The sequence below is a fragment of the Melospiza melodia genome, chromosome Z (genome assembly GCF_035770615.1).
Source record: "Melospiza melodia melodia isolate bMelMel2 chromosome Z, bMelMel2.pri, whole genome shotgun sequence".
In the NCBI taxonomy this organism is placed as follows: Eukaryota; Metazoa; Chordata; class Aves; order Passeriformes; family Passerellidae; genus Melospiza; species Melospiza melodia.
Window position 1 is genome coordinate 31,378,063 of NC_086226.1, and position 14,776 is coordinate 31,392,838.

Genomic DNA, 14,776 nt, shown 5'->3' on the forward strand with positions numbered 1-14,776 from the left:
TTTCTTGTTAGATGTGCATCTTCTTATTTCAAGAGTGATACTGATGGAAAGTTGGCATTTTGGTTTTGTCTTTTTTTCTCATGGTCACAGATGAACACTGTATGGTATAGGAATCCATTTACAGAAAGTTCAGTTGTATCTGTTGCCTGTAAATTATGCTCACCTCACAGGTAGACCAAAGATGAAATACTAGCATAAGACACATCAAGATGTGAAAGTCCTTGTGATTATCTTGGATCATAAGATAAGCTAACCTGCAAAATACCTTCTGCAGCAGCCTTATGAACTGACTAATGCAATACCAGGTGTTCTTTTGGTCTTCTTTGACCAAATGAGTAAACTTTTTTCCTTAGGGTGCAGTGTTTTTCATTATATGCATGTGGTTTGTTGTAGCCTTTACTAGATTAGGCAGCTATTTTTATGGTTAAGTACATGGAAAATTTGATTTAATGATCACTGTGGTAATTTGCAGTTTCACATTCTTATCTGCTTGGACTTCTCGATTCCAAGTGTAAACTTTGTGTTATCACAGAGCAATGTTCTTTAAATTGTCCAGTACAATAAAAGATTTCTCGTCAGAGTTAATTCATAGGTAGGAACGACTAAGGAAACAAACTGGCTAAGGATTATCTTCTCTTTTAGCAGTGAAAAATCATAGATTTCAAACAAGGAGTGCTCTGTATGTTGTAGTAGAAAGTTGCTACTATGATCACTCGTGCTGGCACATGCTTGGAACAGGCTCAGGATTTTGCAATGACCAGGTCAGACCAGATTTGTGCGAACAGACAGTGCCTGCTCCCTCATGCTTATGCAGGACAGGCTGGTTCTCCCTGTGGGCATTTCAGTTCTGTGCAGTTGGAGAGGCATTTCCATCTGACCTTGTGTGAGAGCACTACCATCTGGGGACCATTCATGGAGAAATTCCAGCATTTCAACAAATATGTGACTTATTTTCCATTATTGCCTGTAGCAATCTCTTATCAACTACATTCTCACTGTAGCAATTTTTTGGTTACCAACAGGAGAAAAAGTTTTTAAAAAAATAAATCTTGAGCAATTTTATCTATAGTGCGTTTGATGCATCACAAACTATTAACATAAGCAATAGAAAAAAGGAATTATTCAGATGATGGTTCATATTTTCAGTCCAAGCTCCATGTCAAGCATTTTTATACTTCAAAATTTTCCTTTAGCAGCAGTATGTTTATCTCTTACTTTCCAGTTCTTCTCTCAAAAAGCTGTGTATACAATTATTTAATTATCTTTTTAATTCTTTCAACTTTACTACGGTACTTAACATAAGTAAAGGAGTTTTTTGTGTAAGACTGTTGTAGTATTTCCCTGTGACTTTTAAATGGAATTCAGTTTAGTGAATATTATTTTGATTTATGTTTTTTTCTGGAACCTGTTAGCTTTATGTAACAAGTTTGTCTGAATAATAAAGTCTTAGTGCTAAGAAGCACTTTAAAGTTTAGGAGTGTTCAGGTATCTCTGTACTAGATGTGGTTCAGCTAAAAATGAACTGTTGTGTTACAATGAAAATTATGATAGCTGTTTTATTACGGGAAAGAATAGGTAAGTTGCCTCTATACATCTTGACTGTACTTTGCAAGTTGATTTTTTATTCTAATATACATATCTGAGATTTAATTCTGAAGTTTGTGTCTGCCCTATTTGTCTCTGTCATTTTTGTTTGGTCAAGCTTTCTTCTTGCATTTGGATTTCCCCCCCACATCACTGTATATCAAAATTGTTTAAGACTAAAGGAAAAACTAGGTATTTATAAGCTTCCATCTTTTCCCTTCCATTGCACTCCAAAAGAAAGTTCACAGATCACTGTGAAATTGATATTGATGCATTATATAGAGATAGTCTGTTTTTGTTGTACTATGTAAAAACTGGCTTAGATTTGATGCTCTAGGTAGCTGAATGTGAAAGGGTCATATCAGGGTATTTGCACTTCCTTTTGGAGGATTTCTTCTCCTCCTGAAGCTTTGAGTGATTTGATTGGGAGCAAGTCAATGATTATGCTGAGCCTAAGGCGATGAAAGACAGGAGTTAGTAGTCATTGTGAAGTAAAGGAAGGGAAAAAATTTTACTCGCTTAAGACTTTGAGAAAAATTACCTGAAAATCTCTGAAAACAATTGGGGGAGGAAATGAAAGGGTAGAAGAATCAAGTCAGGTAGGTAAAAAAATAATTTTTCTCCATCCATGTCACAAATGGAGTGATAGACTTATAGGAGTGAAACTCCAAAATATATTATTGATATAAAACAGTGAATTGACAAAATTCAGTGTTAAATGTGATGGTGATTTAGCAAGGTTTGATGGCAAAGTACACTAGACTAACAGCGTAGAGGGCAGAGACAGATAAATCTGTTAGGGAGACTTTGCTGTTCTGTCATCAGGATCAGAAAGGTCTCCCTTGCTTTCTGAACTCCTCTCAGAGAGGAATCAATCCAGGTCCAGCAAGATCCTCTCCTGGTTCTAGACTTGGTCAATGCTTATGTCCAGAGGATTGTACGTGCACAATCAATCCTCTGTAGCACTTAGCTAAGATGTCAGAGTTTAGCATGCTGTTAATCACTTGCTGAGAATATGCTGCTGCAAGGAGTCTTTCAATTCCTCAAGGAGTAATCTTGAGAGGTCCCTTCTCAGGGAGAGAAAGGAGCAGTCCTGGCAGGGAGATAGTTGCATGAGTTTTCAGTTAGGCATTATTTTTTGCATCAGTTCTCAGATTATCATATTTCCCACAAAGTTTGAATGGAATTTCTGTCCCGGGGCATTTTATAGATAGCTGGTTTTAAATTTGATGGAGTAGACTGGTGAAGTGTGGATTTATCAAACAGAGTAACTTTTTTGGGAGCCCTTTCTGGTGCAATGGTTCACATTCTCTTAAAGCCTATTTAGATTTTTTTATACATAAGTAACAGCATGGAGGGAATTTATCTACCTTCAGAAGTGCATTGATTTGCCTCCAGTGTTTAGCAATTTTTTCTCTGTTTTGGCAGGTGTTTTTTTCAAAGATAACGTGCAAGTCGCTAAGGAAAAAAGAAACAAGTACAAGGCATGCAAAAGAAACTTAAAAATATGTAGTCAATGTAATTTTCAATTCAAATTTGAACACTGACAAGTAGTGATTTCCTTGAATCAAAGCATTCACCAGTGTCATGAGTATTCAGGACTTTCTTTTTCCTTAGTTCCTATATTAGCATACCAAAATTGTGAAAGATGTAGGCCATGTTGCATGATGTTCAAAGTCGCCAGTCTGCATCTTCTCAAAATAAACCTCCATTGAATCACGGAATGACTCGTACTGTTGGACACGTATTTCATTTTCTGCCTTGAAATTTCTTGAAATAATTCTATAGCCTTGCATGTGTTGTTTTACAACTCTGAAGTAAATTCAGTTTTGAAAACTCTGTGTTGAAAAATGCACCTGTGATTCAAAATACATTTACAACAATTATAACCAATTCCTAACATAATAAAGTGGCATTACGTAAGGATGGTCGTATCATTTTTTTTAACCTGACAGTGATAGGTTGACCTTCTCAATCGTTTGTGCTACCTATTGCACAAGCCAGTATATCTTTGAATTTAATCATAGACAGAAAGTTAGAGGAACTGTTGTTCAAAGTGACATTATATATATGATTTGGTAAGGTAGAAAAGGTATGGCAGGTATTTGCTTAAGAATGAAAAAAAAAATTAGTTTTGCTTCCCCTCATTAGCAAGTGTCACAGAATTTAATTTTGTAGGAAACATGAAATGAAAACTTAGAAATATTCATTAACTATTTCACATTATATGAAAAATAGCACTCTTGATGCTCAGTTACCATCATACTTGTTCAAAAGAAGCAGTAAGGTTCATACTGGATCTACTTAGGTGGGGTTTTTTTAGGCTAAGAGCAACAAAATTGACCTGTAATACATAAATTATGCTTGTGTGGAAAAACAGCCTAACTAGCAGTGTGAAGTCAAATGAAAAATGACTGTGGAAGAAGTGGCTTTGGGACTTGCTATCTTGTGTTTCCTGCAGCACAAGGTGTACTTGACCTACATGCTCGTTTCAAGAAGGCTGCATAATGGAAAGCTTACAGAACATCTGCCAGAAAAGCTAGGATTCATCGTAACTGAACAAGTGGTTGTAGAAAACCAAACTAAATGTCCTATTTGACTCTTACTGCTGTGTTTTATTTCAGAAAACAACATACATGTTCATTTTAGCTACGGTTTCTGCCTGGAATATGGGGCTTGCACATAAAGCTGTATGGTAGGAATTGAAAGTTCCAGTGGGGGGCTCATGAGGAATGGTCTTTGTCAGCAAAGGAGGATGGACATCGTGGGAATACAAAAAATGTAGAAACTTGTGTGGAGTTAAGTGTTGATGGAAGAACTACATCCAAAAGATGGACTGGAAATGATCGGAAACAAGATAAAACATTTTGTAGGAGTTGTTTCACTTCCATCAAGCTGATAAATTTGCAAAGACTTTGTACATCTGCACAAATTGAGAAGCAGACCTCATAAAGTTCTTTGTATGTGACTGCATGTTTCTAAGGTTTTTTTTCTTTCTTTTGTGAGAAACTGCAAAGTGCTAAGCATTGTGATGATGAGAGGGCCACTTTCCAAATTTTGCACAAAATAGTTTTATTGTGATTACTGCTAACTGAGTAGGGGACATATTCTTGGTCTCTGCCATTATATTTCCTAAAGTTTTGCCTGTTGCATTGTGTTATTCATTTGGTACTGCATTACAAAGCATTGATTCAGTATATTTTAAGACTTGATACTGCATTATAAAGCTATTTTCCAGCACAAAATACTTAGTACAAAACCAGTAAAGAGAGCTTTATTTAATGGGTTGAACAAAGCATTTAATTGGTTTTGAAAACCATTTGGCTACTGCATCTGGAATTACTTTCAAATATATATTTCTTGGTCTTCTGTGGTATTTATCTACTTTTAATAAGAAGTGTTTTATTAATTATTCAGTCTCTTTCCAGAAAGTCAGTCTTTTGCTCTTCAAAGGTTAAAGATTAAAGAAAAAATGCCAGAGGCAAAATCATACAAAAGTTCTTTTGTAGCCCTGAAAAATAAAAGGCTCAATTTAAGCACTCCTAAAAAAGTGTCTGAAGTTGATTCTTTTTTTAATATATATACAGCTTTATTTGAAATATGTTGATATTTAGCCAGGCAGAATTGAATGCAACAAGAGCTCCTGCCTCAACCTTCTTGGCCTTCCGCAGTAAGACCAGAGCACTGTGGCCCCCGAACTCACAGACAGCAATTGTATGACGCTGTCGTATTTTCTTCCACTTGGCATGTCAGTGGCTAAATCTCTTTCTCATAGGAAAAGGCTGTGTAATTCCGCAGTGACATTATCACGAGTGAAGCAAAAAATAGAGTGTATAAATTTCCTGGTCCAGCAAATAATCCACTTTCACGTGTTTGAGCCATGATTTTAGAGAAATCTGTAGTTATCACTTTGCAAGCAGAAACGCGTTTAATCTTCCTTGCTACCAGCCAGGTGCAGGCCAGGCCTGACCCAAGTGCACGGGGTTGTGTTGGTGCAGCTAAGGGATCCAGCTTTGAGGAGGTTTTGTTTCCCGAGGCTCAGTGTGCACTGGAGGACACAGAGTGTTCTCTGCAGCTGGCTTGATTGCAGCTAGCTGAGAGCTGCAGCTCAGGCTTGCAGGTGCCAGCACACAGTGGGATCAATTTCCTCAAGTGTAAGAGTTTTCAAATTGCAGGGCATGATGCTGTCTGTCACCATTTTGAAAACACATTTTTGTGGGAGGCCACAATAATGCTTCCCTCAGTGAGTCACACTTACCAGCATCCCACCTGCATCCTTTTATGCTCATTTGTTTCAGAGGTTTTCTAAGAGGATGAGGCAGGTAGTCTTTGCAACATCAATGTAAAACACTGTTGAAGGCAGTCAGTTACTATCTTACAATTAGGATATCTTCCCTAATAACACCTAGTTTTCAGTACACTGTGATCACATGCACAGTTCCCTGTTGCTATATTGTGCACCTGTTCTGTTTGCAAGTTTTTAAAGTATCTTTACAACACCGCTGATTGTAATATGCTGTGCAAGCATTAAGGCAATTTTTCTTTTAATTTATTTTCCAAGATATCTAAGGATATGAGAACTCCATAGGACACTTTAATCTTATTTTAGTCTTCAGCTTAAATTTCTGCATTCTCTCTGATATATCAAAAGATGGCGACAGTCTTATCTTTTAACTTTCTTTTTTTTAATTTCCCAATGTTTTCCAATAGCACATGCTTATAAAAAACATTTCTACTTGTTTTGGTGTGTTCCTTGGTGCACCTAGAGCTGCTTTGTTTCAGTCTCCTGCAAAATGCAGATGAATTGATAAAAACAAGTGCTATAGCAGTAAGTGTGAAGTGAAGCAAAAAATAACTTTTTAACCACATGCTGGCAGGGAGAAGTAGTGCACAGCCAATGTGGTAGGCTTGTCCAATGCTAAGTGTAAATTCATCCTTTCCTGTTTTTGAAAGAAAACATTTGTATTTCTTGGTGTTGTCTCTATTTATAGAGGATGCAGTTGTTATTTGCTACAGACCATACACCGTTAAAGTATCCTAACTCAATTTATTCACTTCTCTTGTCTAAGTTGGTCTTTATGGTGCCATTTATTGGGGATGATTTGTGGTGATCTATTTTTCATCAGTAAAGAACCAGGTGTTAGGCTTTGTTCTACATTTTGGCTTATGTTTATATCCATCTTTTTAGGAAAATAAGGGTGCCAATTCTGTGTTTGTAAGGTTAGAGTGGCCAGCCAGGCAATATGCTTGTGAACAAGTCCCAGAAAAATCTGGTTTTGCATGGTTTGGAAGCAGAGTAACTATCCAGACAGCACAAACGTTTAGTTAAAAGAACTCATTAAGTAAAACAGAAAAGAATTTATTAGTGGCTACTGGACAAGTATGAGCTACTACTCCAGGTTTGTAATAGAAATAATATTTGTGTTGTCGTCTTGGTGACTGAGTGTTAACTTTTCACGTATAGGTACAAGCTGTGCTAGGCAAAGAATGGCACACGCATCAGCTCATGTTCCGCTCGGTGTAAGTCAGCAGTGAGAGGGACATTGTCCCGGGTTTTTCTGCAATGCCTCATTTCTTGCAGAACATGAAGATGAAACTGGAACTTCAGTTTTAACATTTAAGAAACTTTTATACTTTGCGTTTCTGAACTGTGTCAGTCGATTTTGGTCTGTTCGCAGTCATTCTGTTGACACAACATGGAATAGTTCAAAATCTTAATTTACCTACATTATTTGTGATTAAGTCAAATACTATGTACCTTATGAATTTTTTTTTACCCCTTAATTCCCACAGTTCTGAAGAGAATCCTCTCCAGCTTCCCTGTAGTTCTCCTTTTTCCAGTGCCTCTGCCAATACTCTTCTTAATACATATACAAGTTAGCCAGAAACAGTAGAGAATGCATGCCATCTTAGACAGAAACTGGAAGTTTGAAAGAGTTCAAGCTAGATATTATTAATAATATAATTTTCACAGTCACAATCAGTAATATTTTTATATGTTCTGAATCATTAGCTCCTGTATACAGTGTTTTCTCTACTAAAAAATCAAGTAAAGCATGAAAGCCAAGTTGCCATAAATCAGTAGATAATTGTTAGCTATGTAGGTCACCGTAAACTCCACTTCTCCATTTACCATCTGCAGATTTGAACATCTCTTTGACTTGTAAGATTTCTTTTGCAGGATCTTTGGAAAATGCAGCAAGCTACCTTTAAATACATTAATTATTTGTAAGCTGATTTTATACTGTTTATCATGACCATTACTTTAATGCAAAAACATTATGCTTGTAATGTTTCAAAGCACATAGAGCACAAAGAAGGCCATGCAGTACATTTGGATATTAAAATATGCCAAAAAGTTTGTGAGTGAAGTCAAACTTCAAAGCATCTGGTTTCTGGCTAAGATAGAAGGGAAATATGAGAGAGTAAGGGCGCAGCCATCAAGGTCGTGTTTGGTCCAGTGTCGTGTCTGCAGGAGTACATGTAAGCAGATAGCTACAGACAAAAAGTAACCACGTAGTCAAATGTTATGTTCCTCTTCCAGTTTCCAAGTATCTTCAGCTAAAGGGATTTCCTGAACCAGATGTGCATTCTGTGTGGGTTGTAAGCTGCAATGGTTTTGTTTTCCATTGAGTTATTCAGATCTCCATTAAGCTCATTACATTTAGCCTCCAAGGCTAAACAAGGCTGCCAACAAGGTCTACAGGTTTGTTCTGCTGTGTGGAGTCACCACCTCAGTTTTATTTCTGACCAGTCTGGCCCATCTAGCTTCTTTTAGTTCATATAGCTTTATTTTTTTAAAAGAAAGCATTATTATTGTTGGTTATAATTTGGCCTTACTACTAAGCATGAGGATTTGGGTGGTTGGTAGTAAATAGCTGGCATTTTTTACTCATTTACTTACTAGCATGTCGTATTTTCAGCTGTCATGAGGATTAGAAACACTTGCATTAAAATTAAGACATTTGTGAATGTTACATAACCAATTCAGGAAACTTCAAAACCAAAAATTCCTGTAGTGACTACACAGAGTAAAAATCCATAGTTGTCAATACTACATCACTGTGATGAAACTCCTCATCTATCAGCAGATGATAAAATGATGGTGGAGGATATCATGGTGAAGTGAACAGATTATAGGGTGCCCTTGTAACCTTGGGCTGCTTCAGGAGAAATCAAATTCCAAAGGACTGGGTTATTTTATATCATGATATATGTTGAACATCATCATAAGGTGAGAAAGGGGAAAAGCATGCTTCTAAGGACCTCTAGAAGGATGTTCTGTCCTTCTTAAAGTGATCTTAAAGTGATCTTAAAGTGATCTGGAGATCATTGAGAGAGCAGTTGACATGGGTATATTTTGCTTCTACATTTCTTCTTGAAGTAAATGATGAACGTAGTTACTTTAGCAGGTGACTCATTAGTACTGTTTCATTGTCTAGGAGGTAGATTGTGGGTGTAAATGACACAGTTCCAATCCCTCATATGCTGTGAAAGTAATAATGGCAATTAGTATTACTCTTTTAGTAGTAAATCTCAGTTCTTACTGAAACTTAACAAAAGAAGACTTGAACTAACAATAACTTGACTGAATTCCTAAAAATTTGGTTTGTTCATTTTAATTATACTGAAATGACTGAGAATATGGGAGGAAAATGCCTATTGCACATGGACAGGCATAGCAGAATTTCTTAAGCATAAATGTTTAAGGGAGACAAAATTCTTTTCCAACTAATTATTTCCCATCAGGCTGTCAATGATTAATTTTTTCTTATCATTTGCAGTGAATATTTTCTGAAGAACTAATCTCTGTTTTAGTTTTTTTTCCACTTCTTTATATTTCCTGACTCTGACTGGAGGAAGAGAAACTAAAATAACACAAATTAAACTTTTCCTTTTTTTGCTGTCCAGTGAAACTGGAAATACTTACCAAATGACAAATGGTCTACTGTGATAATTGTACTGCATTAAGCAGGAAATAAGATGCTGAGAGAGACAGATTAGCATTGACCACTTGGGAGCTTAATTATAGAAACAAGCCTTCCATGAGAATTTTGTCAGCTCAATAGTAAATAACACAGATGTGATTTAGCAACTGGAAATTATTTAGATGTTTTGACTTGTAGCAAGTATTGGGTATTTGGGTTTTTTTATGTAACGGTTAAGTGTGAGCAAATGCTCATGAAATGCTTCTTGAAAATTAAATGAAATTTTTGTATATTTGTGGTTAAGCAGTTTTAATGTTCTACAAATTCACCTAATTTTTGACTCTTGTGAATTAAATATGCAGCTCTGCAGCAGCAGAGTCAGTGATTACTTTTGAAACTGATTTACAGGACAAAGACGGAAGAGAGCACTATAAGAAATAGTAAACACAGAAGAGATAAATAGCCTTATTTTTATATACAATAGTGGGTTTTACTTCTTAATGGGCCTTGCAGTTATAGGTATCCCTTCAAGCTGGATTTTTACCCTATATCTCAAATTTTCCTGAAACTTGCTATACAGTCAAACTTTTGCAGTATATTCCTTGGTGATGATCATTGAACCTTAGGGTATGGGAAATCAGTCAGAAGAAGCATTCACTCTTTTGATTGATCTCCTCGTAGTACAAGATCACCATTGTATAGCAACTTTTCTTAAATGCACGATTATCAGAGTTCTGCCAATAATCACATATAGATACTATGGAGATCAGCAAAAGATTGCATAGAAAATTAATTTTATTCTTTTCCAAATATAAATGGTTTACAGGAATTAAGAGAAAACCATATACTTCTTTTTCTCTAATATAGATTAAAATTAAATACATCTGAAAACTTTTCCTCATTCTTTTCCTATGTGGTTTTTCTTCAAAAATTTTCTGTTAAAAATTAGTTATTTCTCTATTTAAGTAACCTTTAGAACTAATTACTTGAATAGGGAACATTTTGTATTAAATTCTTGCTTTAGAAATAAATGGAGGTAAAAGAATAACTAAACTGAACTAAATCAATAACTAAAAAGTTATTTATTCTTAAAGGTGATAATGTTTTACTTCCTGCAGCTGGAATTGATTTTAAAATGAGTGGTGGGAGTTTGAAAGATATGTTTGAACTACAGAAGTCCAGTTGCTAACAACTCTGAATTTACTTATGTACCTATGTATGAAGAAATATGTTTTAAGTCTCTTACAAGCTGAGATATGTGTGCCCCAAATGCCACTTTCAACGTCTTGTGCCTTTCATTAAGTCATAATTGAATGTTTGTTTCTTAGAAGTATTTGGGTTTATTTGTACTGCTACATACTAATTTTTTTTTAAATACCTTTTTTTTAAAGCTTTCTTTCATCTTGTTTGCACTTCAAATGTTGATGTGAAAAATGCACTGACCTTCAGTGGGCCTCTGGAAGACATGTTTGGGTACACAGTCCAACAGTATGAAAACGAGGAAGGGAAATGGTAAGCTCTTTCTCTTTTTTTTTTTTTTTTTTTTAACTGAACACTCCAAAATATCAGGTATGCAGTGACTCAGGTGCTGTACTTTTACTATCAAGTTAGGGTCAGACATATTTCTTAAACTTATGCACAGCCCTTAGGAAATCTGGAAAGATTGGGAGAGAAGAAGATCCACATGTATACCTCCAATTTTCTCCTCAGAGACATAAATGACTTCACAAATATGGGTAGATTCCCTCATTGATGGAACTGAGAAAGCACTGTGTTTTGCCTGAGCTCTGTTTTTTCCATTCACCAAACGAAATCTTTACCTTTTCCGTCTGTTAATGTATTTAAAATGAAATTACTTCTGTATTAAGTTTTGGGGTTTTTTTTCTGAAGTTTTCTGTCAGGGGTTGTCTAAACTGAATTTTTTAACTCTGTTGGTCGGAAGATTTACCTGTCAAAATATTAATTAGTACAGTACTCCCTCTGCCTTCCCTTTTGGAGAGCTAAGTATGTCTTGCAACTGGTATATATTTGCACTGGGGACCTGGAGCCTTTATCTTAACCTCTCTTTTCCTTCCTCTTGTTCTAAGTAGAGGCTGTATTTTGGCATGCTCACTCGTATCATTGCTTCTTGGTCATTTGATAAACACCTGCCTATGCTTTTCCCTTGTTAAACCCCAGAGGCTGATGACTGGGCAGGAGGACTGAAATAACAATTGCGTGGTAAAAGGTTTGGGGTAGAGATCTCTATCATTCTTTGCAGCTGGCTCTGGTTTTTCCAGAGCTTTTTTGACAATTCTTGGTAAATGCAGGGACTTCTGCAGGCATGCAGGAATGACAGGCAGCATGAGACTGTGTGACAGATGGACCAGACTGTTCTGCGGTGAGCAATCACCACTGCAAGTGCTGGGTCTGCCAGACTCTGAAAGTCTGATCACCACTGCAACACAGTGCTCAGAGAAATAAAACCAAAGAGCCTGCTTTTGAATGTGCTAGTTCTTGACTGCTGCAATTGTAGGACATTTAAATAGACATTTGTATGAGGGTCGTGAGAGAATAAGAATAATGACCTTCTGTGAGCTAGTTTAGACCTTCAGGAAATGGAATCCATTTGAGGAGCTGGGATTTTGCAAAGTAAGTTGTATTGTTGTAAGCAGTCCTGAAACCTTTCAAAAGCAAACAATAATATGAACTGGAAATACGGGATCTCCCAGTAGCCAGACAGCAATATAAAGTAGTGTGCTAGATCTGGACATCTCTTAAATTGAAATTCAGAGCTCCTGTAAATTGTCAAGCTTTCAGCACATCAGTATTTAGAGCAGAAAATATGTTAGCTAATAGTTAAAAATATACAAACCAGCCTTGAGGATTTTTCTGCTGCAACCTGTAGGGCACCGATAGAGCTTTCCAGCAGCAAATGGTCTCTGAACCTGACTGCAGCTTTTTCTCAATAACCTGTGGATTCTCTCATGCAAAAAGACAAAATGAAATAGCCTTTCAGACCACTTAACAGTCTTCATGGGGCTCTTTCTTTCTGAGAAAGGAACAGCACACGAGCATGAACTTGATGACCATTGATCATCTCCCAGGGGATGTCAGGCACACTCAGCTTCTCTGCATTTTACAATTTTGAAATTTCTTTTTATAACCCTTTGCTTTATTAGTGATAGGGAAGAACATCTCTTTTACAGTGCTGCTCCACATTACATAAGACTAAATTCTTCCTCTGAGTGCTTGTGAGACTCTCCTCTGGCATTTGGCCTCTGAGCATGGCAAAAATTTTTCATCAAAGATCTTGTGAAGATCTAGGACATATTAAATAAAGCGTATCTTTCCTTCTGTATTACTTCTAAGACTTGTTGTCTACCCACCTTTATTGCTTTTATTTTCCTCTGGAATTTTTAAAAGTGTTATTCTATGCTGTAATTTGGTTTATAGACACATTTCATGTCCTTTTTATTTCTCTGGCATCTGGACTGGTAAAAATAGATACTTTTCTTTTTCTCCATCCTATACTGCTAGTGTAGAGCTTGCTGCAGCTGTCCTCTGTCTGTAAATTTTATTTGCTCACTTTTGTGCCTTGTTAGAAAGAAGACATTCAGGTAACTTATTTAATTTGCAGGGTACTTATTGGTTCACCACTAGTTGGCCAACCTGAGAAAAGAACAGGCGATGTCTACAAATGCCCTGTAGGAAGGGACAGCCCATCACCCTGCACAAAACTGAACTTACCAGGTATGAAAGGAAATAAAGCTGTGTCACAGCCTTCCTAGTGAAAATTTGCTTGGAGCTCCAGAGCTAAATGTGAAGGAAGTTGTGTTTGTAGCATTAAAAATAATTCTATTTTAAGACTTCTCACTGTCCTGTGGAAAACATGCTCATACTTTTAGAATAGGTTTGTGGTTGTGTTATCAAAACTTTGTTATGACTGACATTAATTGACTGTGGTTGGCAGGCCTGGCCATTGAGCCAGGAAGGTCTTGGATCATAATTTCATGGATTACCCTTTCCAAAGCTCTTTGAAGCCAAGAGCCTTTATAATGCCATCAGTAAGCTTTTGATGAAAATGTAACTAGGCTGACGCAGCTTAATATGCCAAAGGTAAATATTAATAATTTTCTTGGTCAAGTCAAGAGATACCTGATGTAGACTGGAAGAAAATTCCTGTTTAATATGAACTTCACTAAATGTATCTGTAGTGATATTTTTTTATCTCCTTGTGTTCCTGGAAAACCTAAATGTCAGTAATGCAACATAATAGTAACAAATAGTTACGTAATAGTAACAAATAGAAAAGCTATTAACTCAGTCATAGCAAGACAAGGTAAAAAATTAATTTCTTTTTTCCTATTTGACAAAACTCTGTGCGTAGTAGTATCTTGTTTTCATTGTGCTGTTATTTTTACTTTTTTTCCTTTTCTTGCGGTTCAAGAAAACTATTTGAGACAGCAACCCAGACAAATTTTCTGGGATAAAAGCCAGTCTCAGAAATTTTTCTTGATTGTTGCAGTTGAAGTAGGAGGGGGAAGGGTGCTAAAATATTTGATGAAACCAGTGTCAGTCTGGGTTTTATTTTAGAAGCTGGAAGCTCCATACTAGGGGATATATAATTTAGCATTTTGTTTTCATGTTCCCAAATACTTAACATTTTAATCTATTTATAGCTTCTACTTCAGTTCCTAATGTCGTGGAAGTAAAAGAAAACATGACTCTTGGAACAACCTTAGTGACTAACCCAAAAGGAGGGTTTCTGGTAAGAAAGGACTTTTTGCTAATTTTGAAAGTCTGTTTTTTTCTCGGATAGCGTAACAAAAACATTTCACCCTTTTTCATTTTTTAAAGGCATGTGGACCACTTTATGCTTATAAATGTGGACGTCTGCATTACACAACTGGAGTTTGTTCTAATGTCAGCTCCACTTTTGAAACCGTTGGGGCCATTGCTCCGTCTGTGCAAGGTATGCATGCTGCAGGAATTTTCCCGTGTGTCCAAAAATAAAGAGTGCCAAACAAGACAAATGTATACACATAGGCATACTGAAAAAAATGAATTGCTTAACTTAGCTACCAGCATTACCAAGTTAAGTAAATGTTTTCATTGTCTGTATATAACCTAAATTCTTCCCACTTTTGGAATTTGTCTCAGTATAAACAATCATTACAGTGCTATGTAACATCCAAACACAATTGCTAAAAATAGTTGCTTATGTTTTTAACTTATGGCCAAAAGACTCCTTTTAAATAATGACAGCATACTGAGACAATTTA

At 36.3% G+C, this 14,776-nt stretch overlaps 1 protein-coding gene across 1 annotated transcript in view; it reads left to right on the forward strand.

Moving 5' to 3' along the window:
- ITGA1 (integrin subunit alpha 1) overlaps positions 1 to 14,776 on the forward strand; it is a 73,190-nt gene that overhangs the window by 17,275 nt on the left and 41,139 nt on the right. The window contains exons 2-5 of the mRNA XM_063180278.1: positions 10,904 to 11,024; positions 13,132 to 13,244; positions 14,174 to 14,262; positions 14,352 to 14,466. Coding sequence (XP_063036348.1) covers positions 10,904 to 11,024; positions 13,132 to 13,244; positions 14,174 to 14,262; positions 14,352 to 14,466 — 438 coding nt within the window. The remainder of the gene's footprint in view (positions 1 to 10,903; positions 11,025 to 13,131; positions 13,245 to 14,173; positions 14,263 to 14,351; positions 14,467 to 14,776) is intronic.